This window comes from Notothenia rossii, assembly GCF_949606895.1.
Source record: "Notothenia rossii genome assembly, chromosome: 1".
Taxonomy (NCBI): Eukaryota; Metazoa; Chordata; class Actinopteri; order Perciformes; family Nototheniidae; genus Notothenia; species Notothenia rossii.
The window spans coordinates 58,615,750-58,642,536 of record NC_136912.1 but is presented as its reverse complement, the minus strand read 5'-3'; the positions used below and the strand labels follow the sequence as shown (position 1 = coordinate 58,642,536).

General features: G+C 40.2%; 1 protein-coding gene across 1 annotated transcript in view; it reads left to right on the top strand.

Moving 5' to 3' along the window:
- Positions 1 to 26,787, top strand: part of tgfbr3 (transforming growth factor, beta receptor III) — an 81,901-nt gene that overhangs the window by 42,364 nt on the left and 12,750 nt on the right. Inside the window, exons 4-12 of the mRNA XM_079689120.1 lie at positions 5,914 to 6,051; positions 13,917 to 14,100; positions 17,314 to 17,476; positions 17,883 to 18,030; positions 19,853 to 20,042; positions 20,392 to 20,663; positions 21,767 to 21,922; positions 23,720 to 23,869; positions 25,566 to 25,742. Coding sequence (XP_079545246.1) covers positions 5,914 to 6,051; positions 13,917 to 14,100; positions 17,314 to 17,476; positions 17,883 to 18,030; positions 19,853 to 20,042; positions 20,392 to 20,663; positions 21,767 to 21,922; positions 23,720 to 23,869; positions 25,566 to 25,742 — 1,578 coding nt within the window. The remainder of the gene's footprint in view (positions 1 to 5,913; positions 6,052 to 13,916; positions 14,101 to 17,313; positions 17,477 to 17,882; positions 18,031 to 19,852; positions 20,043 to 20,391; positions 20,664 to 21,766; positions 21,923 to 23,719; positions 23,870 to 25,565; positions 25,743 to 26,787) is intronic.

The window sequence follows — 26,787 nt, the reverse complement described above, 5'->3', positions numbered from 1 at the left end:
CATTATTCCAGCGACTTTAATGAGGCACTGTTTAACGAAGTCACCGTCTGAGAAAGCTTTCCCGTGGCGCGCTATGAGTTGAGCTACCTCATAGCTAGCTATTGTAGCATTTTCTTGTGTTTTGTTAGCACGGTAAAAGTACTGTTGTTGAGCCTGCAGGTTAGCTACCATTTGCTTGACTTTCTCCTCTCGCTCAGCAGCAGTGTAGGACGTGAAGGTCGGATGCTTGGTTTCGTAGTGTCGTCGTACATTGTACTCTTTCATCATTGCAACCGTTTCATTGCAAATAAAACCGACACATTTCCCCCTGACTTCTTTGAAGAAATATTCATTTTCCCACTGTGTTTGAAATTTTCTGCATTCACTTGCTATCTTGCGTTTCTTTGGTTCTGCCATTTTGTCGTCGCGGATTTTTTTTATTTGAAACTTTTTTTTGTGGAGAAGCTGCATTAGGACTGCAGCTAGTGAGTAGCTCCACCTACTGGTCAAACTAAGAACTACAATACAGTCAAGTGCAAGTTTCATGTGTGGGCCACATTCTATTCTATTTTTATAATTTGCTGCGGGCCAATAAAAAATGGATCCCGGGCCGCAGTTGGCCCGCGGGCCGTACTTTGGACACCCCTGGTCTAGACAAACCTCCATCCGTGGCTGTTGGCGAATGCGCCCCATAACTGTAATGGACACTGGAGCCCCAAATCCCTGTGCCAGCCTCCTGATAATCAATCAGGCGTAGCCTCTTGTTCCCAGAAGACCCTCCCCGCAGGGTCCCATGAAGGAAGCATCAAGAGGGAACACTCAGCGCCACCTGATCCTTGCCAACACCATTAGAGGCACTCTGCCTGGTGTTCTGCTCCTCTTCCCTCCACACCCTGACAGGCTCTGTTGCTATGCAAACCACTCTTATGAAAAAACAAAAATCTCCGTGGGCAGAGATGCACACCAGCTGCCGTCGACAGTAGTGTAAAGTAACAAGGTACATTTACTCAAGCACTTTTCTAAAAAAGAGGTATTTCAGGGGTGGGAGTACTTAGATCTTGTACTTGAGTAAAAGTAGAAGTACCAGAGTGTAGGAATACTCTGTTAAAAGTAAAAGTCCTGTTTTGTTACTCAAGTAAAAGTACAAAAGTATTGGCATCAAAATATACTTAAAGTACCGAAAGTACAAGTAGTCATTGTGCTGATTGGTCCATTGCAAAATAATAGATATGATAGGTTTTATAATGATTGATCATGAAAGTGTTCTCAAAGCCGGTAAAGGTGCAGCTAGTTTGAATGACTTTGTATACTGCAGGGTAGCTTGTGGATTTACTCCAGGTGGAACTAAAGTCTGATTTAACACTTGATTATATTTCACATCATTCATCCACATCTGTGAAGTAACTAAAGGTATAACATAAATGTAGTGGGGTACACAATTTACCTAGTAGAAGTACACACTAGCATGGACATAATCAAGTAAACTACAGCTATCTCAACATTACTTCCCACCTCTGGGTTCTCTAATGCTACTTTGTACATTCAGAGGTTAATCATGTACTTTTACTCCACAAAATGTACTGTATGAAGTACCTTCAGTTACTTTGCAGATAAATATGAATGATAACCAATATGATCAACACTTATATAATACTTTAGTTTCACCTGGAGTTAATTCACATGCTGCCCAGCAATACATCATTCAAACTAGTTCAACCGTTACCAGCTTGCTAAACACATCAATAATTATAATCAAAACATATCATATATATTATTCTGAAATGTACCAATCTGCAGAATGAGTACTTTTACTTTTGGTACTTTTAGTATATTTTAATGCCAATATTTTCTACTTTTACTTGAGTAACATTTGGAATACAGGACTTTGACTTGTAACAGAGTATTCCTACACTTTGGTATTTCTACTTTTACATAAGTACAAGATCTGAGTACTTCTTCCAGCTCTGGCTGTGGAGTCCTGATTATCGCTCACATTGTGCAACCCGGCTCTGGTCAGAACGTATCTCTGTTTACTTGCTGAACCGAGAAAAAGTGCAGATAATTATCACAGCTTTCTCATATTTTCACCATCATTGCCTCTTGGCCCTTCCTCTCGTCTGAGCTCTGTTTATGCGTATGTTTTCAGGTGACTCACGTCTTCTGGAAGTGATTCTGTCTGGGTTTAAAATTCCTCTTCTTTTACAACTCGCTCTCATTCTCCTTCTGCTTCTCTCTTCCATCTCTCAAAACCAAGACAGGTATGATTATATCTTGGTTGTTGATATTCTCAGGGGAGCGATGCATACGCTTTTTCCAGAGTCTGGACTTCAGGGGAAGCAAATATGCAAAAAGAAAATGGAAAAGAAAAAAGAGTCTCTGATCTGTTTGTTTGGATCACCATACAGTTTGCCTCATAGATAACTGTTCAGTCATTTGTTCCATTTTCTTCTCTCGAAGAGACTTTTGGATGATTTGTGCAGCACTTTCATGGACCACATCACTAAACAGTCGTTTGTGTTGCTGTCCTCCAGGGCTTACATCTGTGGAGGATGGTAATTAGGCTTTGATGCTTCATGTTCACTCTGCTGTCTCTGCTGCCGGTGTCTCTTGTTAAATGGCTTCATGCAGCATCACAGTGACAAGGCTTTGAACGCAGAGCATCAGCCAGAAGAAAATCACAATTGACTGGATGAATTAGATATCTGTTAGGGAAGACAGGAGTCTAGCATCTTGTTAGACAAAGATACAGAGCAATATTTTTCATATCTTTCATACTGACAAGAAAATTGCAATTTTTCTGACCGATATGGAAATTTGAATGGTGATTATACTCGGCAGGGCTGTATTTATGGTGTGGAACTGAATGAGATACTGCAGGCTTGTTGAGGTGCACAGTTCAATATAGGCTTTGGAAACAGCAGTTAACTTACTATTCTATTAGTAGCTGTTCTGGATCTTTTGATCATATCACATGATCTTCAGCAGCAAATGGAGTTTGCTCAGTTGTCCTGTAATAGTAGATATGTATTTTTCTGGATTGTTTTAGAAAGTATGCTCATTTACGTTATTTTAGAGATTGAGATGATTTATTCACCAGCAAGCAAACAATTTGCTTAATTTAGCATAAAGACTAAATCAAGATAATCTGGTTCTGTCCAAAAGTGTAAAAAATGTTATATATAATCACATCTCTGGATTATTGGTGTTTTCTGGGATATACATATTGTAACTGTCTCTTTGCCCAGCCAGTGCCTCAGGGGGGTTGCTGCATGTTGCTTGGCAACCCTGCTGTGACAATAAGATTGGTAGATTAAAGATGGGTTTGTTTAAAGAATAGTCACAAACTTATCTTCCTAAACAAATATATCCGATGACCTCAAATAATACTAGACGGGTTTTCAAGCTGATGCAGCACACAGATGGAGTTTTCTTTTTCTTTTTTGTGTCCTTCAACTAATAGACTAATGAAAAAAGAGCTGACTAAGGCTTTTTTCGCCGACTAACGATTAGTCGACTAATTTCGGGCAGCCCTACTATGCACTGTAGCTGCTAGAGCCAACTGTGGCTTCACAAACAAAACCTAATCCTGAAAGCAGGAACTGTTAGGGCTAGAAGCTTAAAAAGGATGGTATGATGTGCTTGTAAAAGTAAACTGGAGGATTATCTACAGTCCCAGCTTTCAGTAATTTACACTAATGAGCTAGCTTGTTAGGAAATCAGTTCATTTATATCTACTTAAGAAGACAGTTCAGTGATCAGTCTTTAGTCAGTCAGTTGATCTTTTTAAACTTTTTAAGTATCATAATGATACAGAGTGGGGTTTCTTTCTCCACTGTCAGTGGTATAAATACTGTAGGCATGCAAAGAACAGAAAGATAAGTCACTAGGTAATAATGCATTAGGCGCTTTCACACCGCAGTACTTTTCCCACTTTAGTTCCAATATAGTTCCGAAATGTTGCGTTCACACCAAAAACAAACAGAACTAAAATTAATTCATGAGAACCTTTTTAGAGAGCAGGGACTTTCGTGGGAGAAAAAGGTTCCTATGTCTGATTGGCTGGACGGATTGCAAACCACGCCCCGTAAAACTCCCAAAACGTTTTATGAAGCCGCCCATTTATTATCCTCGCATTAACATTATTAGCATTAGCATTAGCACGCGCACAAACGCAGAGAGACGCAGAGAGACTAACTTATGGCAACACAAAAGAAAACATGGGAGCGGTGGAGATGAGGAGGTGTCTGCGTTCTGGCGATTTACTCTCCAACTCCGGGGGACTTCGGGTGGCATTATACGCCGTGAAGTTGTTTGCGGCCTGCCAGTAAACCCAAAGCAGAAGAAGAAGTGACGTCAGCGGCTTCATTTGCCTAATCCTCCCTCAGGGAACTTATTCCGGTGTGAACGCGATCTGTACTTAGTTCATGAGAACTAAAGAGTTCTCATGAACTAAGTTCTGATGAACCTTTGTGGGAAAAGTACTGCGGTGTGAAAGCGCCTATTGGCAACAGTCAGAAATGTCTTTGATCTACTTCAGAATGTAAAGTAATAATAATTGTATCACTTCCTAACGCTTTCTAGGATATTGTTCATTTGTGATAAAGCAAAATGAACAATTAGACTGATTCAAATTTCCGTTTCAGAACATTACATAACGTGACATTAAATAGTTTCCCCTCGTAAAATTCAGACCAAGAGCACAGTGTCTTTTTTTCTCATAAATACTTGTTTTGAAGTGACTGGAATAGAATGTACAAGTTTAGCAGAACTGCATTGTAGCAGAGAAGTTTGAAGCTGAGAAATGTTAATGGTTTGCATTAACAATGTAGATCTTAATCTCGATACGGCATGACCACATTTAAACAAATGATCCGTATGAATGTTTTGTAAGGTTTTTCATGGTTCAGAGACCACTAATGTGAAACTGTCAACACATTTTAACAATCATCGTCTTCGTAATTACACATCGTCGGTTCCATTTTTAGCTTCAATTGAAGGCCAAATGCTGTATTTGTTGAGAAAAGCGATTTAGCTGTGACTGATTATATTACTGTAGGGGTGGTTTTATCCTATTAGATGAACCCTTGTGGGTTGAATTAGTGATTTAAAGGCTTTTATTGCTGACAAGCAGGATGAGTCTAATATGATTAGTCTGGGAATATAGAGTGAAGGAAGTTTAAAGAAGAGAGTAAGACAGATCAACATAACCCTCTCGAGTATCACTTCTTATCAAAGCTAGCGGGAACAATAGAGGATTAATAACAACTCTGGCATAATGTAACTATTAAGTATTACTTTTAGAAGTGTCTAAATGGGCAATACAAAGACAGATCCTTGCCTTGAGATGATTTTGAGTTTAGTACATGCTCAAATTGTCCAATCCAACATTGGAAACAAAAAAACAACACCGGTCTAGGCAACAAAACATCAAGTCTGTTTTCCCAATCTCACTACCAGACTGTGAACATCTATTTTAATAGCATCTGAGAATCAAAGGCATAGTTGCATGCTGCAGAGATGGTAACAGAGACCCGCCACTTTCTTTCCCCTCTGTTAACAAAGAGCCCTCTGTGTGAAAGTTCAGATCCCGCTGAGGCTACAAATCAGAGCTCAGCAAGTGCCTTTTAGGGAGAACACAGCACGGCGTCTTGTTGAGTTTATCAGCAAACTGAGTACATAAACAACCACAAAGCCTGATAAAGAAGAACAATCTACAACATTACAGCAGTGTGATTACACCAGGATAGTAACTGTGTTGCCTCATCATTCTGGTTACATCTCAGTGAACATGAGAAAACCAAAGCTTTGCATAGTGTTGCTGTGTGAAATAGGATCAAGTGATGCTAATGCCCAGCTCTTCCTCAGTATATGATACTTGTTCACCAGTGTGTTGTTTCTTTATTTGACTCTTATCCCTTTATTCTGCCTGTCCAGGTTGAGCTGCATCTGAAGCCCATCCAGTCTCTGCTGCGCCACCAGAAGCCACTGGTCTTCGTGCTCAATTCCCCCCAACCGCTGATATGGAAGATCAAGACAGAGAACCTGGCCCTGGGCATTAAACGTACCTTTCATGTGAGTCCAGCATCACTAAAAGCCTTTAAATCCTACTTCCTAAAAACTGTGTTTTCATTTCCTCACAGGCTAAACCGTACTCCCATTTCAGTAGCCTTCCTCTCTGAGGAAAATCATTTAAGTGATGTAAATTTGCAGAGAAGGCCCTTCCACACGCCAAATAGAGTCTTTGAGGCATCCAGGTGCAGTCATTGTGGCGAGGCATCAATCTTTATGTACACATTTAGTGCAAACGTATTTAGCTACAGCTGTGCACTCTTCTCAGAACACTGGGGTTTAAGATGAGTGCAAGTTTGGCTAATATTAATATTCTTTGTGTCTTTTAATTATCAAGTAGGTTATTGTTAAAGTAGTTTTTATACTGCCAAACTCCTGCCTTACTCACATCCTGGTTTTAAAAACATATATTTATCTGAAAAGTTGTGTTGTGCTTTGTCAGATATTTTCACACTCAATAACCACAGGGCCATGTCCCCCACACCTCCCTCCCTCCCTCTCTCCCTCCTGTTAACAGTCCTGTTGATAGCTTGGCAGCTGTCCAAATCAGACAGGGCGTATCCGTATCCCAAAAAAAACCCTAACAACGGGGAATGTGTGGTAGCAAACACTAAACCACTAACATTTGCTGAGTAAGGATCTGATTGCTCATTTGCTGAAATCTGGAATTGTATTGCTAATGTATTTGTTAATAATACACTGGGGAGGCTAAAACCGATCCAGATGTGCAACATCAACAGAACACCCAATCATCGTTATGACCCAAGAATATTGACACATTTCATCTGCATGTTATGAAACGGCTCTACTCAACTCAACTAGCTGTATTTAGGTTTTCCATAAGCAAAAGTTTCCAAATAAATAGTATCTGACACTTTTTGAGATAAAGGTAAAAAGTGAAGCTTAAAGAATGCAGACAACTGAATCTTTAGAGAGAAGCGTCTATAGCATGAAACTGGACATCCTGTACCAGCCTGCCATTTTTGAATAACCAGTCTACCGGTTATAATAACTGCAAGTTTTTAAATTCATTTGTCCTAGAAAAAAGAAAGAAAATGGCAAAAAAAAACAAAACAGACCGAACAATATGTTGGTTGCAGATGAAAGGATCCAAGAGAGCCACGTTGAGGAGGATTTCAAGGCTATTTTACGCAATATCACTACGATAATTAGCTAAAATCCCCCCCCCCCCCTCTACTACCAACAGTTGAAAACTAAAATAATAATAGGAATCTGTACCAAAAGTAAAACAAACAGAGATAGACCAAGCAAGAGAAACCCTTCATATGTACAGTAGCTATTGCATAAATAGTGAAATGGTGTTTGACTGTCCATGAATTTTACTTTTTATTTGTAAGAACTTTTAAAAGTTACTGTCTCGCCCCAGAGTACATACTGTATGTGGGAGGAAGAGAAGAAGTTTTGGTGGAGGGATATCTCAGTGTAGTTGGTGCTCCGTCCCCTGGAGAGCCAGACTTTTTTTAGTGAAGGTACCAGGGGGACTCGCTGGGAAACTTAATACAAAATGTAAAAATGGAATCCTTCAGTGCCCGTGTTTAAAGCCTGTGTATCACATGAGAAAATCACAGCAAAATGAGACCCAGAAGCCTTAGCCTTGGCTTAACCATACTATATTGCGACGAAAACGTTTTTTCTTTTTTTGCCTTTATATCCTCCGAAAGCTTTCCTGCATTTTCGGCTTCCCAGAAGTAATCATTTTCAATTGTATGTTAACACCACAGCATTCCCTAAGAATGCAGTATCAGGTACTCAAATGATTCCCATATGTGGTCCAGTGTTTTCTTGCTTACCTCTCATGCGCATAATGTTCTGCCGTGAAAGCCGATGTGACAAGGAGAAAAAAATATGAAATAGCAAAATCCTTGCATGATGCACAGGCTCATCTACACACACGCACACATTTATTATATAAAGAGTCTGTGGACGTTTTAAGCGGGCAGCGTATTAATGTGCGTCTTCTACCATATGGGACTTTTTTAGGCTTTTCTGACATGACTTCCAGTTGATATATAAGTGAACCATTGAGAGTGTTTAATGTACATTTAAAAAAATGGGTGCAGTTAAAGGCTAGGGTACAGCCTTTCATTCATCTGTCATACAAACAAAAATGTTTAGAGAGCATTACTTTGATCAATTCAGATAATCTGTTTTTCAAAAAAATAAAAATGTACTTATTTAATAGAAAACACAACATGAAAGGGTGAGGCCCGAGTGCCAAGTTCTCCTTCTAAGGATTATTTCCTGTAGTAATGAGAATAAATGCTCTCATGTCAAGGGAAATTGTTGCATATCACGCAGATGGATGCATCTGGCCAGCTTGTATTTCCCTTAAGCTGTGATAATGTTGGGCCAGTGAGATGCATGTTTGTGCAGAGAGCAGCAGGTCAGCATCATAGTAACTGTCTCCCCTTGTCAGTGGTGGCAGACACAGAACAGCTGACAGCCTTCATTACAGCTTACAGTCCAGGCAGAGCTGTTGCTGTGCGTCTAATGATGTTGGATACCAGTGCTTTTCCACAGAGACAAGTTTTCCTTTTTTCATTTATCTCTTATAAAAATGGTCTGCTTTTAATGATAAGATACAGCCTGTAATAAAGGAATGTGTACAATCATTTTATTTTCAGTAGCAAACATACTTAGCTATTTCTCAAAGCAACAATATATTTTCTGAGACAAACCTGGAGTATTAGCTTCCTTTGTTGGCCAAACGGTATGACACTTGTCTATCTCATGATGATAAAGGGAATCAGAGTGAAGAAGGAGGTCCCTGCAGTCAGACAAAGCTGAGCTAATGGCTTTGACTGGCTCCGGGGCCCCCACTGAATTTGGTGTTAAGTATTTTGTGTTTGAGTGACAGCACTGAGCCATGTGGCTGTGCTAGCTGTCGGTATCTGACTGCACATGGCTGTGAGCCAGGCCCAGGTCTTAGGTTCTCTTCACAGTGACACCTCCTTAACATGCCACACGACTCAGATACCTGAGACAGACACCGTCCCACCGTAAGAACAATGTTTTGACTCCTTTGATCAATGATGAATTGCAGATGAAAGTTCACTACAGATGCACACTGTTGTAGATGTTGCGTAAAGTGCAAAGGACGACCAATTTTTTGGTGCAGTTGGGTGTTTCTATTGAGCAGCTAACATTATCATTAACTGTGATTGCAGTCAGAATCAATTACAAAATATAAACTACATTAATATAATTGGTGTTAATCACAGGGAGGCACTGATAGAAGCTTACCAGGTATAGGAACATTTCTGAGCTCATCCCTGAAAGGCAAGTTGTGTGAAACCACACTCCAACCTCTCTGAACGCTGAGTCTTTCACTGCAGCCCATGTGCTCTGCTTCAACATATGGTCAAATACCAGGCTTGGCAGGTCTGTCTCACCTAGTTACATTTGGACAATCACTTTGGGGAGGGGTTTGAGGAACAGTCAATTAAACTAAGAACTTGTATCAGTCCATAAAAGTACATGTGTTCCATGACCACAAAGGTCTCGGTGTTAGTGGCCTTGCCAGTTCCCACACTCTCTGATCGCTGCCTCCCAGGTGGAGAAGTTGTGAGGTCAGATCATACAGTAACAGAGTAAAAAAGGAACTGCTTTTGAGCTTAACACTTCAGAACAGAAACCCACTTCCAGACCTCCCTCACTCTGCCTGTCCACTGGAAAGGCCGTTTCCTGGGACTAATTGGACTCTTATTCGGGCCTGCCAGTCCTTGTTTCCTGGTCCCGGTGCTCTGGGCTCCGCGGACACAGATGGGCCGCTGGAAAAAGCTACAGAGACGCTGAGCACGCTGTTGCTGTTGGCCTCTGGACCCTGCCGCCTTTAAAAAATGCAAGAATCCAGATTTTTGTTGTAAAACATGTTCTCAGCAGTAATCCTTGTCAATCAGCCGCAGGCAGAGATCATCAGGGGTCTAAAACGCCATGAAGTATGAGCATTGAAATCATGCCAGATTTATTTTAGCAAGGGACACTAGGCCTCGAAGTGAGACACATGTGCAGAGTGATCTGTGTTGACTTCTTGGCAGGGTGTTTATATATTTTTTTGACGAGAGGAGGAGGGCTGTGTTGCATCTGTGCTTGAAAGGCTTGATCTGGATCAAATGTTTAGTGACTCTGGATGGAACAACTCTGTAAAGTTGTGCTGTTGGCTTGTGCTGCCTATTGTTTGTTTGCCAAGCTTTGCCTGTGTTGCGTTCACAGGGATAAGCTCTTTCGCTCTCTCACACGAGGACTACTCTCCTCAGTGTAATATTTTATGGAAACCATGGGTAGCCGCTATTGGTTTTTATTTGCAGACAGAGATGGCAGACTAAGGCTCCCGAGTGGCGCTGAGACATATGGTTTTGTTTCCCCCACAAACGAGCCTGCCAGATAACAGGAACATGCATGAGCAGCGTGATTAACTCCCGTATCTCATCAAGACACGAGATCAGGCATTTATCACATTCATATCACCAGAGAGTTATTGCATGCTCATACTCTTTATCCACCCTTTCCATCCCCCTCCTCTGTTTGCAACACCTCTTCACTTCTAAACATTTGTGATTTCCCAGGCTCTGGGTGTTGCTCAGCGGAGGATTACAGCTCTGTGGTAATTGATCTCAAACATTTGGTATGCCTTCCCATTTTGACTGCGCATATGGCTGTAATATGTTGGTGCTTACAGGCAGAAAGGGTACTGTTGGATGTTTAGGGTCATTTAGGGTATTGGCAGATGTGCTTCTATCACTATAGATCAGGGGTGTCAAACTCAATTTCATCTTAGCATCATGGTTGCACTCAAAGGGCCAGTTTTATATATAAGACTATATAAAAATACATATATAAATATTTAATAAATAAAATAATGTATTACATTACAATATTGCCTCTTCATTGGATTATTATCGGATGGGGTAATAACTTCATAAGTCTCAAATTTCTTTTTTTTTAAAATGACATTTTGAAAATAAAGTAAAATTCTGAGAATTTTTTTTAATTTGAGATGCATTGTGGGACATGTAGTTTATGGGCAACGTGCTTCTGTAATGCGGCATGTAACCATATAATAAACATATTATATTCTTTGCTAGCTCTTGGGGGTGCCGCATACAAAGAAGTCACGGACCGGATTTGGCCCCCGGGCCTTGAGTTTGACACCCTTGCTATAGATAATGAAGATTAAGCTGTTCTATGACCATTTCAGATACATTAAAATAGTATTCTTAAACAGATATAAGTATGCTAACATTAGTTATTCTATATAAATGGAGAAAACAGTCACCATTTGAGTTGTTGGAGTTGCATGCAAATACCATTTACAAGCTCAAGTGCATAAGTTTCTCCCATTACCAACATGAAAGCATGCGTCTCAGTCCCCACGGTGTTTAACTGACTTTCCAAGTCTGAGGAATTCCTCTTAAATCGATGATAGATCCAGTTTTCTTGTACTAAACACATTACAAGGCCTGCACAGGTAACACAATGTACCTTCAAAAGACTTGTTGGCACTGCAGTAATAGCAATAGATTGCTTTATAAGAGATCTATATTCTTATATACTGTAGAGGGGTAATGCTTTAGTTGGCAGTGGGCCGAAGCTCGCAGCTCAGAAGAAATCTCTAATCCTCAACTTAGAGAATACTGATACATATATTTTTGAAATATGAGTGCTTTAACAACAAAATTAACAGTTTTAGAGTATATTGATTGACAGCTTATGTAAACAGTTTATTTCAATCATTATTATATAATTATATTTACATATTCTACTTATTTATATATTCCACATATGCCCATGGAAAACAATGTTCTTTCCTTTCTAGCTTATCGAGGGCTCATCAAGTTTATTGCCAGATACGTTTACACATACATCCTCAAATAAGCTCCTTCTGGTAGTCTTAGAGATCGAAGGCGAAGAATGGATGCAATCAGATGTTAAACGCTATGTGGAAGAGAAGCTTAATACATTATTAATTTGAGGAATAGAGAATGAAAAAGTGGAGTCAAGGTTCGTTTCAGTAAACAAAACAATCACACAAGCTCCTGTGATCTCCACTACAAGCAGCAACACGTTAAGAGAAGGGGAGAGGCATGGGCGCCTGAGAGACATCGAAAGGATTTCGAGCACCTGAAGTTTCAAAAATACTAAATCACATCCCTCCTATGCAAAATAAATAAATAAATTCAAGTCTATTACCAAGAACAAGTCCATTTGCAAAAGCCCAGTCTTAATTTATTTAACATTCTTAAAACAAACATATGCAAAATAGGTTTTGGATTTGATAGATAGTTCTAGAAAAAGAACAGGGTCGGCCCTGTTTCAAATTCCTGAGGTTTTCAGTGGTCTGGAAGGCCTGGAGCTAGTTTGGCCTTCAGGCTTTCCCCCTCTGATTCTTTGCGACTAATTGCAGTCGTATTTCTGCAATTAATCTGATAAACTCTGCTGAGCTTGGCAAGGTGAGGGATGAGACTCCAGCCCCTCCTCAGCGGCTCTGGGCTCCACCTCCTCGCCATCTTTCTTTTTTGTTTCTTATCACCGTAGTAAACGCTGAAAATGAAATCAAGCTGAATTCTTCGACGGAGCCTGTCTTCTCGGCCTGCAGGATTTACTGCCTCTGGTGACAATGCCAGGAACATGGAGAGGAGTGTCCAGAGGTCAGACAGATGTTGTGAATGAGAGGATTTGAACAGTTATGTCGGAAAAACTTGAACGCCCCCTAGGGATATTATTCCATTATCAATAAAGCATGATTGCAATTTAGGAAGACTTCACAACATCATCACAGAGAAGAAGTCTAACGTATTCCTGTTGGATTCAGAAGGGATTTCATGTTTTTAATTGGGCCTGCCAGCACTGTCTTCTCATGCATACAGATAGGATACCTAGGGAGAAAGAAAAACAAGCATGGAAATAAAATGAGGAAGGCTGTCTAGACCGTGTGCTTGGACTCAGTTTGGTTGTTCGCTAGGTTTTACAGCACATGTGAATGTTTATCTCTCTGAAATGAAGCATATGGTCCGAGCTCCATTAAGTGCTAAAGGGGTGGTCCCTTCAATACGGCCAGGCCAGTTTCCCTGTTTAACGCAAATTAGCACGTCCTTTATATTTTAAGAATTCTACCTTACTCAAGTTATGTTAAAACGTTTGATAAGGTTTCTTCCTCATTTTTGAATTTGTTATGACATCCATTACTTTTATCACTGTATTACAAAGTGTTGTATCATATGATAAAAGTTATTGTCTTTTGAACATTAGTTTTTTATGCTTGCACTCTAACGAGCCTCTGCCTCAGATATTATGTTATGTATTACCTGGTTTGAGTGTGTGCCCAACTACTGTCCTTCTTGTCAGTCTGTCAGTGTCAAGTGTTTTTGTTTTCTCTGTGATCCCCTTGTGGCCATTTTAAAGCAGAACTACACATTTGTGATGATGCACTACAATGCAGTACAAGGTGTAAACACTGGAAACCAGACAGAATATTGTGTTGAAGAACATGTGTAAAAATACACAGAGCATATTTGTAGAAGCTTTGAAATAACGGAAAGGATTGAGCGTGTAGGACTTCACCAATGTTTAGAGAGCAGGTTTAATTTTGGAAAGGCTGAGTTCTTTTTTTCTCAGTCTGCCTGCAGGTTCTTCTTCAGTTCACTTTTTATGAGCATATCCTTCTCAACAGGGAGTTGGATTTTTGAGTGTTAAAAGTGAAAAAATGAATATTTGATGCATTAATGTTCTACTAAATTAACTAAAATAGATGCTGGACATCACCAAAGCTGAAAAGAAAAACTATTACAGTGTATTTTGGCATGTTCTGCCTTTGTCCTCTTACACTCTTGTGTTTTCCTCTCTTCAAGGTATCTGAGGGTTCAGAGGTCCACTTCCAGCCTGGAAACTTCTCCCTTTCCTGTCAGATCCAGAAGGAGGCATTTTCCCATGGCAATGAGCATCTCCTGAACTGGGCCCAGAAGAAGTACAGAGCCGTCACCTCTTTCTCTGAGCTCAGGATGACTCAAGACATCTACATCAAAGTCGGAGAAGGTACTAGATTCCCAAAATTCCCAACATAGCTGTATGCCTGAAGGCACGCCCCCCCCCCATTCCCCTTCAGCTCCCATAACTTTACTTAGCTTTGTGTTTGAACCCTGGCTTGAGGTTCACATGCACTGCTCTGGGAAAATAATTTCCTTCCCTCAACGGGCTACCTGTGGTACTTCTGAGCTGAGCTGCTTACAGCCACATGCACTATTGGACCTCAGATATATACAGAAAGGGCATGGACTATGTATTTGAGTATTCTGGCATCAGGTCATTTCATGCAGTGTCACTCTGGAGCAGGGGTTCCCAAAGTGGGGGTCGCAAGACCCCGAGTGGGGGTCGCGAGATGATTACCAAATAAAAATAGAAAATTACATTTTTATTTTTTTAATATTATTGATAATAACGGGTGCATAGACATTTTTCAGGGGCGAACTAGCCATCTGTATAATTTCCCCGCAGCGAGGCTACCCCCGTTGACAATCCACTAGAGCAGTGTTTCTCAAACTTTTTCATACCAAGGACACTTAACCAATAAATAAACCCTCACGGACCACCTAACTCCACAAGTATCCCAAAATAATAGGCCTGCTGCTTACCACTCCAACAGTACAAAACTAATATTAACTAACTAATAAGGACAGCTTAACCTTCTCTATTGTATATCACCTCGTTCACACAACAAATCAACAATACAAATACAACTACAGATTATATAAGCATTCAGTTCAAATGCGATTTAAAAAGCTCACAGGTTTTACACCTCTTATGAAATGTAGACTACTTTTATTACAGAGTTTATGTCCGAGCCAACAGACTCACAGATCGTTGGCTACTGAGAGATATGCAAAATACACCGCATGTAGTACGAGACAAACCTCCGCTGTGGATTTTCAAAACAAAATACAGTAAAACTATGGTTGCGGACCCAAGTTTAACTCTCTGAGGTCTAAGCCATATTTTCACATTTTAGGCTCGCCTGGGCTTTTTTTTGTAAAAATGCTATTAAAACATGAACCTTGGTAACCATCGGGCTGGCCTGCATGGTCTGCCTACAAAACAAAAATGTAAAAACGTTTATGAAGCCCCGACAACAGTCTCTGATTCATCAACAGACTTCATGCAATGCTTCATTGGATGCATATTACATAATAATCTCTATCTCACTCCTAACAAAACCTAGATACGACGTTTTAATTATTATTATTATTATTATTATTATTATTATTAACCAATGCCTATTACTGATGGATACTGATGGAGTTTTCTTGTTAACAGACAAAAATTATATTTACATTTTTTGTTTTCCCACAACAAATTGCATTTATCTTTGTGGTCTAAAACACTTGATGAATGCAATGGCTGACACTAGCAAGGCAGATCTGGGGATATTTTTAATCATGTAATATGTATGTCCATGTTGGATGATCTTCTTCTTGAGTGCCTTTGTGGGAGCATTGCTACACTTATTTACATGCTACTGCTACTAACTGTCCAGCACCACACAGAAAGAAACCCACATCAGGACTGTAGAAGCATTTCAACTTCTTATTTCTGCGTGGCTTGAGAAAGCACTGCAGGATTCTGAGGGGAAGCTGTGAGTGATCTTCACACATGTTAGAACCGTTGACTTTCAATTCTTCATCCTCTACTGGTCGGTCCATACAGGGAACAGACAGCACGTCCAACCTCCCAATGCATCAGCTCTCAGACAGGACATCTTGTTTTTAATGAGCATCCTTCACCACATGGAAATAAAACAAAACTCATGTCTGGAAACAAATAATGGCTCCTCTACTGCCGGTGATAGGTTCTCTCTCAGTGTTGTTAGTTGCTGTGGAGAGCAGAGTGGTTGCTCAGCCTGCGAGCGTTTGGCTTATGTCATTAGGGGCTGTGGTTTTGGCAAAAGCTCAGAGTGCCATGATGTTTACTCCGAGTAAAGAGCTGTAGATTTCCACTCCTTCACATCGTTAGTAGTGTTTCATGAAGATGGACACATTCTCACTGTGCTTTCCTAACCATTCCCGTACTCAAGGTCTCCCTTTAGCTCTTTCAAGTGTCACAAGGGTTCCGGAAAGGAAGGTGCCAGCCTTCAGTTTACACTTTGTCCAAGAAGTCTGTTTGCCAAATAAGGAAGCAGCTGTCTTGTGTTTTATCTGACTGCTGAGAAGGGTGTAACTTTTTTTGACCTAAAAGTACTTTCTTAGCAGTTAACCAATTTTTCGAACAGCAGTGAAAGTGGAGAAAAAACACTAGAACGTTTGATAAAATCTGTATATGAATAACTTTGTCCTGTTATTGTACAGGAACTAGGGTTGAAAAAACGTTGTTTAGTTTTCCCATGTAAAAACCAAAAGAGAAATGTCCCTGTTGATAAGAAGAGGTCATGCCAACCAGAGCACGCCCAACCCATCCAACACAGAGCCGGACTGGGAACATGATTCAGGGCGGGAAAACATCAACCATGGCCAATCTCCACACATTCTAACAGACCTTGTGTTTTCCTTTTTACTGTTAATACCAGTTACAATATTTATTATCTTTAACTGCTTCAGAAAACAACATAGTTAAAAAAACAAAGTGTCTTCAGTTTTCTATATTTAATTGAGGTTTCATAATAAAAGCTACATCAATATTTATATATATATAATAATTGGCACACACACATTTTTGTTAGGCTTTCTTGAGGGCCTTCCTACTAAAATAAAAGAGTAATAAGGTATTTGCCAATGTAGTATTAAGGCCTACTGTACCAGAACCTTAGGGAACACGAAAAAACTACAGGCTGCATTTTCATAAAATGTTGTGGCAGAGTGTAGCAGTGGTGAGGGAATAACCCAATACATTTTTCAAGTGCAGCGGAATCCCAATCCACTGTTTGAGGGATTATATTTGGCTTTCTGTGATTTACCCATTATATTTAGCATTTTTAGCACTTGTTAATTGTCATGTCTAGTTGTTGCTAGTACAATGGTAACCAGCGCTGCTGGACTGTGTGGTGAGGTTAGCATGGAGACTGTTCAAACATCCACCCTACTGAAGTCTCCTAGGCAGAGCACTGAAATCTCCCAGAAGCACGGCTGCTCTTATGTAGCTGACCCCGGCTCTGACCTTCCTGTGGTGTGGGATAACAAAAAGCCGTATTTCTCCTTTGGGGGATCATTATAGCCTCACAGAACCCCCAACCAGTAACGTAAACAACCCTTTCTCTTTCAGATCCACTGTTTTCTGACACTTGCAAGATTGATACCAAGTTCCTGTCTCTGAACTACCTGGGCGGCTACGTGGAGCCACAGACATCAAAGGGTTGTGTGCTGTCTGGCCCCGACAAAGACCAAGAGGTCCACATCATTGAGCTGCAAGCCCCCAACTCCAGCAGGTGAGCGGCCGGAGCCAAGAAAACATGTAGTCATAGTTTATTTTCGAGGTCAAGATGCTCTCAGTAATCTCCATGGAGTTTGTTTTGGATGGAAAGTCAGTTGGGGGGTTACTGTTCACTCAGTGGAGGTTTGTTGTTTGAGAGACATTTCAAAAGTGGGTCTCAAAGTTCATGTTGCCAGATAATATCCTCACTCCCCCAATGGAGTGATTATTCCAAAGACGCAAAGCAAATCTGGGAATATCTGCGCTGTATTTCACTGCAATGCTTTCTGGTCTGTGTTGCATATGTCTGCGTTTTTTCTGGGATTGCATCCAGGTTTTTAATTAGTTGGCCAGACGGCGTGATAACACTTTGTGGATCTAAACGTCCAAATATCTTTCCCTCTCTCCCTGCTTCTCTGCAGTGCTTTCCAGGTGGATGTCATAGTGGATCTACGGCCTCTGGAGGACGATCCCCCGCTGCAGCGTAACGTCATCTTGCTGCTCAAGTGTGCCAAGTCCGTGAACTGGGTCATCAAGGCCCACAGCGTGATCGGAAACCTGGTTGTAGTGGTAAGCATAAAAAACCGACAGCTTTCCATTCAGGAACATCTTTTTGTATTCCTTCACAGACATCAACACTGAGATTTGTGTTATCAAACATCACAGTGGCTCACAACTCATGTCCCAGACAGAAATGTCATCACTTTACACCAGTTCCCAAAGAACGTGTCACACCAGAATGTGTGTTGAATTGGCGCCGGGTCCCCGCTGCAAGGGGGGGGGGGGGATAACAGGTTAGGAGGAACTGTGAAATGTCATTGTGGCAGCTCCAGGATGTCATCACATTGAGAGAGCCAGGAGTGGGAGGTGGTGGGAGCATCACATATTTTTAGAGCCAAAGCTACTGCAGCACTTGAGATGCACAAAGCTGCTTCCCATCACCATCAGTCACAATGTGAAATATGAGCAGTTCTCTTCAGGCGTTTTCTTAAGCTGCTAGCTGTTAGGACCTCCTCGCCACACACAAATAACAAACACTGGCTTATTTCTGAAGTATATCAGAATGCCCTTTTCTTAGGACTATATATACTATGTTTTACACATAACAGAGCTGAGTTTACAGATTTGATATTAAATCTTCATTAGTGTCTCTTAGAACCCTTAGGAACTGTAAGAATACGACATATGTACACTTTGGAAGAACAGTTTAACTGTATATCATCTTGATGGAGAATTGGCAGTTTTCCAAGCACTGTATTTGCTCCAGGGCTTAAATGTTGAACATTTTCTGTCTTCGGAGTGAAATAAGAAATCAGTGCAATAAAACTGAAAGAGACTCACTAATGTTGGGCATTTCTCAAAATATTTCCTTTTTCGGTATTTACGGTATGATTTGCTGTGCTGATTTCAGTGGAGCTGTGTGAGGGGTTCTGTGTTTCCTCACTGTGTAACGCTGATACTCCTGCAGGGCTGCTGCAGCCATGACACTGCTCTTTTACCAGGCGCGGTGTGTTTGTACAGCTGCCTGGTCACTGCTGTATATTGTGTCTGCCAACTTGTGTGAGTGTGATACCAGGTCAAAGCCTGCAGTACGTTCATCAGCACAAAGCAATTGTTATGCATTAAGCAGACGTTTCAGGGATAGTTCTGATAGACAACAGCAAACATATTTAAGCCACCTAGAAAAAGGCACATTTAGTAACCTAATTAATTTGAACTCACAGAACACTGGATTTGTTCATCTGTCACTGGCTCAATCGGCTTGTTTCTCTTATTTTTTTACTTTTGTATTTCTAAGGGTTAGTTCGGATTTACCAAAGTCAGACAATGACAACAAATACATTAGTTTTACTACTGCTTTGTAGGTGCCACACATTATCATCAGTGTTAAACCAAAGCAGAATGTTCTGTCTAAAACACAAAACCCCTTTTTGTTGCCAAATTCCTGACAGTTTGAATTTGACTTGACAGCAGTGCAGTACAGGATGCTGTGCTTGTGCAACCAGTGTTTGGGATTATGTCAACTATTTATGTGATATGATAGCCTCGTAAAACTGAGGCCTTGCTTCTGTCACACAACGGGTTCTCTTCAGAGTTGCTTAAGAGACTTGAATGTGTGGGAAAGGTCTGAATCAGAGCAGGAGACACATTTTATGGGGGAAACTCACATGTTGGTTTCTCAGCATTGATTGAGCGGTGACACGCCCATTACCTCACACTGTACATGATTCACACTTGACACAGAATGAGAACAGGACTGAACTTGAAGTTTAACATCTCTGGAACAGTAAACTATGTCTTTTGTTTCCTGAACATCTTAAAGGAGCTTATGCAAATGTTGTCTTTTTCTACAAGATACTGTAAATAACACCTCTGCTTTTCTTTTTCACAGGCCTCTGATACCGTGAGTGTTAGTTTCAATACACAAAAAGTGATGCAGTGGTCAAAATCCCCGAAGGAGAACTTGCCATCGGGCTCACAAGCCTTGATCAAGTGGGCGGGGGACCATGGCCACGGTCCTGTCACATCTTACACCAGCACTCCCGTTGCTAACCACTTCACTATCCGACTTAGAGAGAGAGGTAAAAAAAACATCCTCTCAATTTAATTCTACTGAAGCGCAAAAACAGAAATAATGTGTTGTACACTGAAAAAACGGAAACGTCGATTTTAATTAAATATACTATGTAAAAGATTCACATAACTGTATTAGGTAATCAATTATAAGTTTAGTTGAAAAAGTACGTTCAACTTAATATTATGCTTTCAACTAACCTAATACATTTATGAGGAATGTGTTGACATAATCGTTTTTCAGTTTTTCCAGTGAAGCTTGACAAATATGCGCATAGATACATTTTAGCAGCTGATGCAATTTCTTCATAACTAATATAATATATATAATAACTTATTACAATTTGTGATTTCCAGATGTGGTAGATCCTCTGGAGAGCATGTTGCCTCCAGAGCTCTCCATCCTGCGTAACGCCAGTCCTCATGCGAGGTCGGGAGCTTCTTCCCGGCGCTCCAGCCTGCCCTTCCACTTCCCCCCGCCTCAGTCCGACGGCCTGCCCCCCTCCATCGATGAGCGGCCTTGGGAGAACGGAGAGCCCGAGGACCATCATGAATTTCTGAACGTGGGCCTCAGCGTGCAGTGTGAGGCCACAAGGATGGTGGTCAGCATCGAAAAAAAAAGCCTGCAAGTGAGTGGAGAGCAAGATTTCATCCATTATGGACCCCTCTGCCTAGAAACGTACAGAGCTAAAGTAATGGTTATTTTAAATAGTTTAATTTAATTGGGGTTCAATCCAGGAGGCATCATTTCAAATATGTTTAACGTTTACCAAAAATAAAAATGTCCACATCTTTCATACAGACACACACATACATAGCATTTCTTTATAGCATTAACGTGGTAGAGATAAAGAAAACATTAGCTATCAAATATGTGCATTACTTAGTTGTTAAATAAATACATTTTCTGAAAATCATCAAACAGATTAAGCAACATGATCTTAGAGTAAACAAACAAACCGTTAAGATATGTTCCCCTCTCATGTTAAATAGACAAAAACAACAGTTCATTTTGTATATTCAATGCGTGATAATGCTTTATTCCAGCAAAGAGCAAAACCAATGAAATATTTTGTTTCCCAACCACACTTAATCCAGTGTCATCGATTATTTGAAATGCCTTTCAAGTCGCACATCTGAAAATTGTTTCATGGTCCGATCAATCACATTTGCCTTTGGGTGTTTTGTTTGCACATTTCTGCTCTTGCGACACAGACTTGATGTGACAAGATGAACTGAAAACAACAAACAATGGACAACAGAACACCCAAAGAGAACTGGAGTGTCCGGACCAATTAGGGCTCTGAATGGATCGATGATTAATGTGTGGGCTTTGAGCTGCAGAGATCAGGTTAGCCTGCTGATTGAGAAAAACCTGATATTAGGTCACCAAATGTAAAGTAAAAATAACTAGCATTAATGACAATGTTGTCATTGCTCTATTACTTTGTATTTAAGTGACCACATCCCTGACATTGAAGCAGGCTTCCCAACATTTGGCGTCTGAACACGGGCCTGCACAGTTAGCCCACATCACAGGATGGAAACTGGCATACACTGTAATTAGGAGAAGCTGGGGCTGGAGCTAGACCACCTTGTGGGATTTGTTTATTCCTGGGAACCAAAGTCTCACACAACCACTTCGCCTTTTTTAAAACGTTATTATGAAAATGAGTTAGTAAACGTTTTTTTGATCTTTACTCAATGTTGCCATTTTTGTATGTTTCCTCAGGCGAATGGCTTTGCTCATGCCAACCTCACGCTCCAAGATCCAGCATGCAAAGCAACAGTAAATGCCACCCACTACACCCTGGAAACTCCTCTGACTGGCTGCCTGACCACTGTATATCCCATGCAGGGCAGCCCGATGGCCCTCCACATCAACTCGGTGAGTACAATACCCATTATTACATGTTAGTCTACAGCAAGTCATGTCAACAAAGCTGCTTAACCTTAACCATGGAAATTGGCTGCCCGGTTATAATGTACAAACAAAGGCATAATGAGTAGGATTTCCCCCAATAAACTATGTATAGACTACTATAAAAAGAATCCCTCTCAATCCTCATTTCCCACTAGAAGTGTGTGTTGGCATTTGCAGACACCATGCTCTCTGTGTTTGTGACATTTCAGGGTATCAACCTCCATAAAGACGTATTGATTTGGTTCCACATAGTAAGCAGGCATCCAAGAGGAAGCATAGAAAATGGCAAAAACATGCAATTTTCTAAGCTTATACGCGTTGAATAAACTCAAATATAGGAAGGCAAAATGGTAAGGGAATATAAGCTAAGTCCAATATTCACTCACTTTAAATGCTGTGTTTACTAAAACAAACAGGTCATACTTTTTTTACTTTAACATTTTAACTGAAATTCAAATGTATTTTTGCCAACCATACAATTACAACCGACTTGTTTATTTTAAGAAAAAAAAGTTCTGCACTAATAGCAATACCCTTCATATTTTATCTCCATTTTGGTGCAGTAGGTCGTAGGACATCAAAAACACAGGCAGTTATCCAGCCCTGGGGCCACATTTTTTAGCTATTATTTGACTACGCTAACTTGGCTAACTGGCTTACTAGGTTGAAACCGTTTATGAGTAAAAGCTAGTTAGCATAGCAGGCCAGCTTCCATATTTTCAAATTAAACAAAGAAGTCATAAACCACTGCTGATACATAACTGTATTCACTATATGGACTGTTTGGAAAACAATGTGTTTAAGCCACTAGCATCACAGAAGTTGACAACATATTTCCCAATAATGCCAGCTAACAGACATCAACAGCTAATAGGAAATATCCTCTCTGACCCTTGAAGCTTAAACACTTTTTCCACTAACTGTTAAAACCTTTTTTTATAGCAATATGACACAATTATGAGCGCATTGTCATGTTATCAGTGTGAGAACAGTCTCACAGCCCCAGTTGTCTTCATTATTGTGGAATGCATTCACTCAGTGCATTTGTTCTAACAAGCAATGATGAATCACTTCCTCCCCAACCTTTTGAGATCTTTTGTGGAGGAAATTAGGAACAATACATTTTCTGTCCGATGCAGAATGAAAACCTGGGCTCAAGTCCAAGGTCGCCTTTTGTGTTTGCACTTGGATGCAGGGATAACCTCTGACCTCCAGTCAAATGAGACTCAACTTCATTGTGTAGATCCCCACACTTCGGAGATAATCTGCTTGGGCTGTTGTTTCTTCTGTCCTTTGACAAGTTGATTTACTTCAGCAGTGGCACCAAAGGCAGATCAACTAACTCATTTGGTACAGACTCAAGGAAAACACTGTTGGTGTCACAAAGATTGTCCTCTCACATAATTAAATCTGACTTTTCTTAGAGAAGCATGTCCTCATGTCAGGCCCCTGACATTCTTCTGCTCTACAGAGAAATTAAAGTATGTTTTATGTTTTTGTGCAGGATGAGCCCCAGTGCTGAAACCACAGGACATTCCCACATTTTAAATCCAAATGATTGGTTGCAGAATGTTTTGGCAAACTCCTCTCCAATAGTCAAATCTTCATGCCTGTGGCTTAGTGAACAACCGGACTTAAGCAACACTTCTCACAACTGGATGTGTTTAAAAGAAATATGAAAATCTGGAAAGGATTTATGTTTCACTCACTAACTGATGTGGCTTGGGTTCTGTGAGTAACGGCCCCCTCTGTGGATTGCAGGTTCTGATAAGTCATGCTGAGACCAAGGATGGGAGTGGTGGTCCGCTGGATTATGAGGATCTAGAAGCAGGAGACATGCTGTTCCCAAGAGACCCGGTGGAGTTAAACAGAAGGTTTACGGAACCCACAGAGCACCAGTCCGTCATTGGGGTAAGACAGCAGAACCATTGTGGTTCTGTCTCTGTGAGAACTGCAACAGGGAGATAGTTGATAGACAAGAGCATCTACTGTACATCTCTATGTAGTTCATGCAGAGTGGGAATAAACCCCCTTGCTGCATGTAAAACTCATCTGGCTCTTACAATCTGTCTTTCTTTCCATGATGTCTGTTTTATGAACTTGATCTGACCTTTTCCGTTTTGAAGTTTCTCCATCTTCCTCCCTCTACCGACTTATTTTCCTTTGTCTAATCCATTCCCAGTGTCATACTTATTGTTCTTGTCTATAGAGTATCTCTTGTGTTCTTTCTCCATTTCCTGATCCATTCTAAAGGGATAGTTAGCATAGTTTGAAGTGGGGGTTTATGCATAATTTGTGTTAACTATAGTAAATGGAGGTCAACTTGTCCCCCTGTTTGGAGAAACAGACAGGAGTTACAGGACAGAAACTAAAAGTGACTGGTTTGGAGCAAATCACATTTTAACACCTAAACAAATCCTGTATCAGTTTAAGTTTACGCTATATTAAGAATGTTTTCACCACTTTACCTGTCTGACAGCCCAATTAAAAAAAGATCTGACGCTGTTATCTATGCTCTCTTCAAAGCCAGACGTCTTTGATAAAAATGTTGCACACTTGGACATAAAAGGGACTCTAAGGCTTGTATACGTCTAAAATAAAAATCCTTTTACTTCATCTCTGAAATACACAAACACAAGCACATCACTGCCTTGGGAATACACTCAACACGTTCTAATAAGTGATGTCTCTGTCTAAACATTTGTTCACATTCTCCAACTTAGATAAACATAAAATACCAAAAGTCTGCTCACAATTAACCCGATAACACACTAACTGACACTCTTCAGCACACAGAAACAACTCACTATTTGGTTACAGGTTATATTACTAAAGACATTAGCCCAATTTAGCTAGCCGGTGACGCACTGTGACGAAGAAGAATTGGGAGGGATGAAAGAAGAAGAGTATGGGGGGATGAAACCCTCTTTAACGGTCACACATGCAGAGCACACAGCACACACAGTGAAATGTGTTCTCTGCTTTTAACCCATCCTAGTACCAGGAGTATAGTACTAGGAGCAGTGGGCAGCTATTGCACAGCATACTGTACATGACATGTTTGACATTTAACTGTTCAATTATGATAATATACGATATAAATATTTATGCATTACCGCTAGTTTCTTTTAACACTTTTATACGTCTTTTCATCACTTGAGCATACTTGGAATACACGAACACAAGCACATGGCTGCACTCACTCGGCAAGGTCGAGTGAGTCAAAATCAATATCAATATCAAAATATTTAAAATAAACCATTTGGTGAATTATTATCTATTCTATTGTATTTTCTGCAGCTAAATACCATCAGCTGCTTCTCCTGTTCACAGCAGAACATTGCATGATCCCGTCTGTTATTCCAAACTGGGGGCCTACCAACATTATAAATAACATTATATCTTTTATTTAAACAATACAAAATAAACTTTGTTTGATTGATTATATACAGTCAATCTATTGTATATATTTCACAATGGATAAGTACCTCTACCATTTCACAACGTCAGAACTCCCTCTTTAATGTGGTCAAACACTGGCACACTGAAATCAGACGTCAGATCCATGCTGATATTTCCATTGGCTTTTGTCTGTTTCTCCTCCCAGTTCAATTGCACGTACAGAAAGAACCAGGAAACACTTCCCAGGATTGTACCGGGACCAGGGAGGCACCCAGTGAGCAACATGACATTTAAAATGGAGTTGTACAACAAACTGCCGATCCACAACCCCTCACGCCAGGCCTTCTACACTGTTTCACAAAAGGAGCAAGTCTTTGTGGAGGTACGTGTTGCATTGAAATAAAAGGACTATTCTATATATTGTGTCCTTGCCGTTCAGCTATTTCTTCTTTCATCCATTAGTTTCTGCCATGTCAGTTTCTATTTGATCTTGTTAGGTCTTAAAACCAAACTCTCACTTTCAACCCTCTAATAGTTGTAATATTTCTAATATTGTAATAATCTAATATTTGTATCTCCTCTCTACGTGTCTCCATATCCTGTCTGTCTCAGCATCCTCATTCCACAGCAGTAATTATAGAGGTCATACTCTGGAGTCCTTTGACAAGAGGATTTATGATGATATCAGTGGGAGGTGCTTTACTGACAGAGCCAGCTGGTTACAAAGAGTCTTTCTGTTTATATGTACATGTATGCTCAAGGGGGGTTGTGAAGGATGAAAAGGTACATTATTCAAAAATATGTATTCCTTGTTATCCTAATGTATCCTAAGTGTGGGAGTTGATGGTGAATTTTCACTATCAGGATAATCATGAATAAACTCAAATTAAAGACTTAAAAAGAGACACCGACCCCCGCCAGCAGGTTAAGAATTGAAAGGTAGTCTTATTACTTTTCATGGAAGGAAGAATATACTCACACAATTTTGCTATTCTTTATTTATTTATCCTTGGGTTTTTTTTATAGTTTCATTTTGTAGACATTATGAACTACTTTCTAAATTTAATGTAAGGTTAAGTGATACGAGTCTAGTGCCATTCTTTGGAACTTTAAGCATTGCATTTTTGGGATATTACCATGAATCGCAATTATAGAAATGTGTTTCAGTTAGCATCGGTAATGTGTTGACAGGGTTTGTCACCAACAGAAACCACTTCCATATTATCATATGTATATATCATTTTGTCCATTTGGAAAAGTTTGTCAAAATGGCTTATTTTCTTTGATCCTGGGATATACAGTTGGTGAAAAGATAAATACCAATCACAAGTGGATTCAAAATAGCAACTTTCTGTGTAAATGGAATATAAGAGCTGTATAAATAATGGTGCTCGTGCTTATCAGAGTATCATTGAATTCCCTGAAAA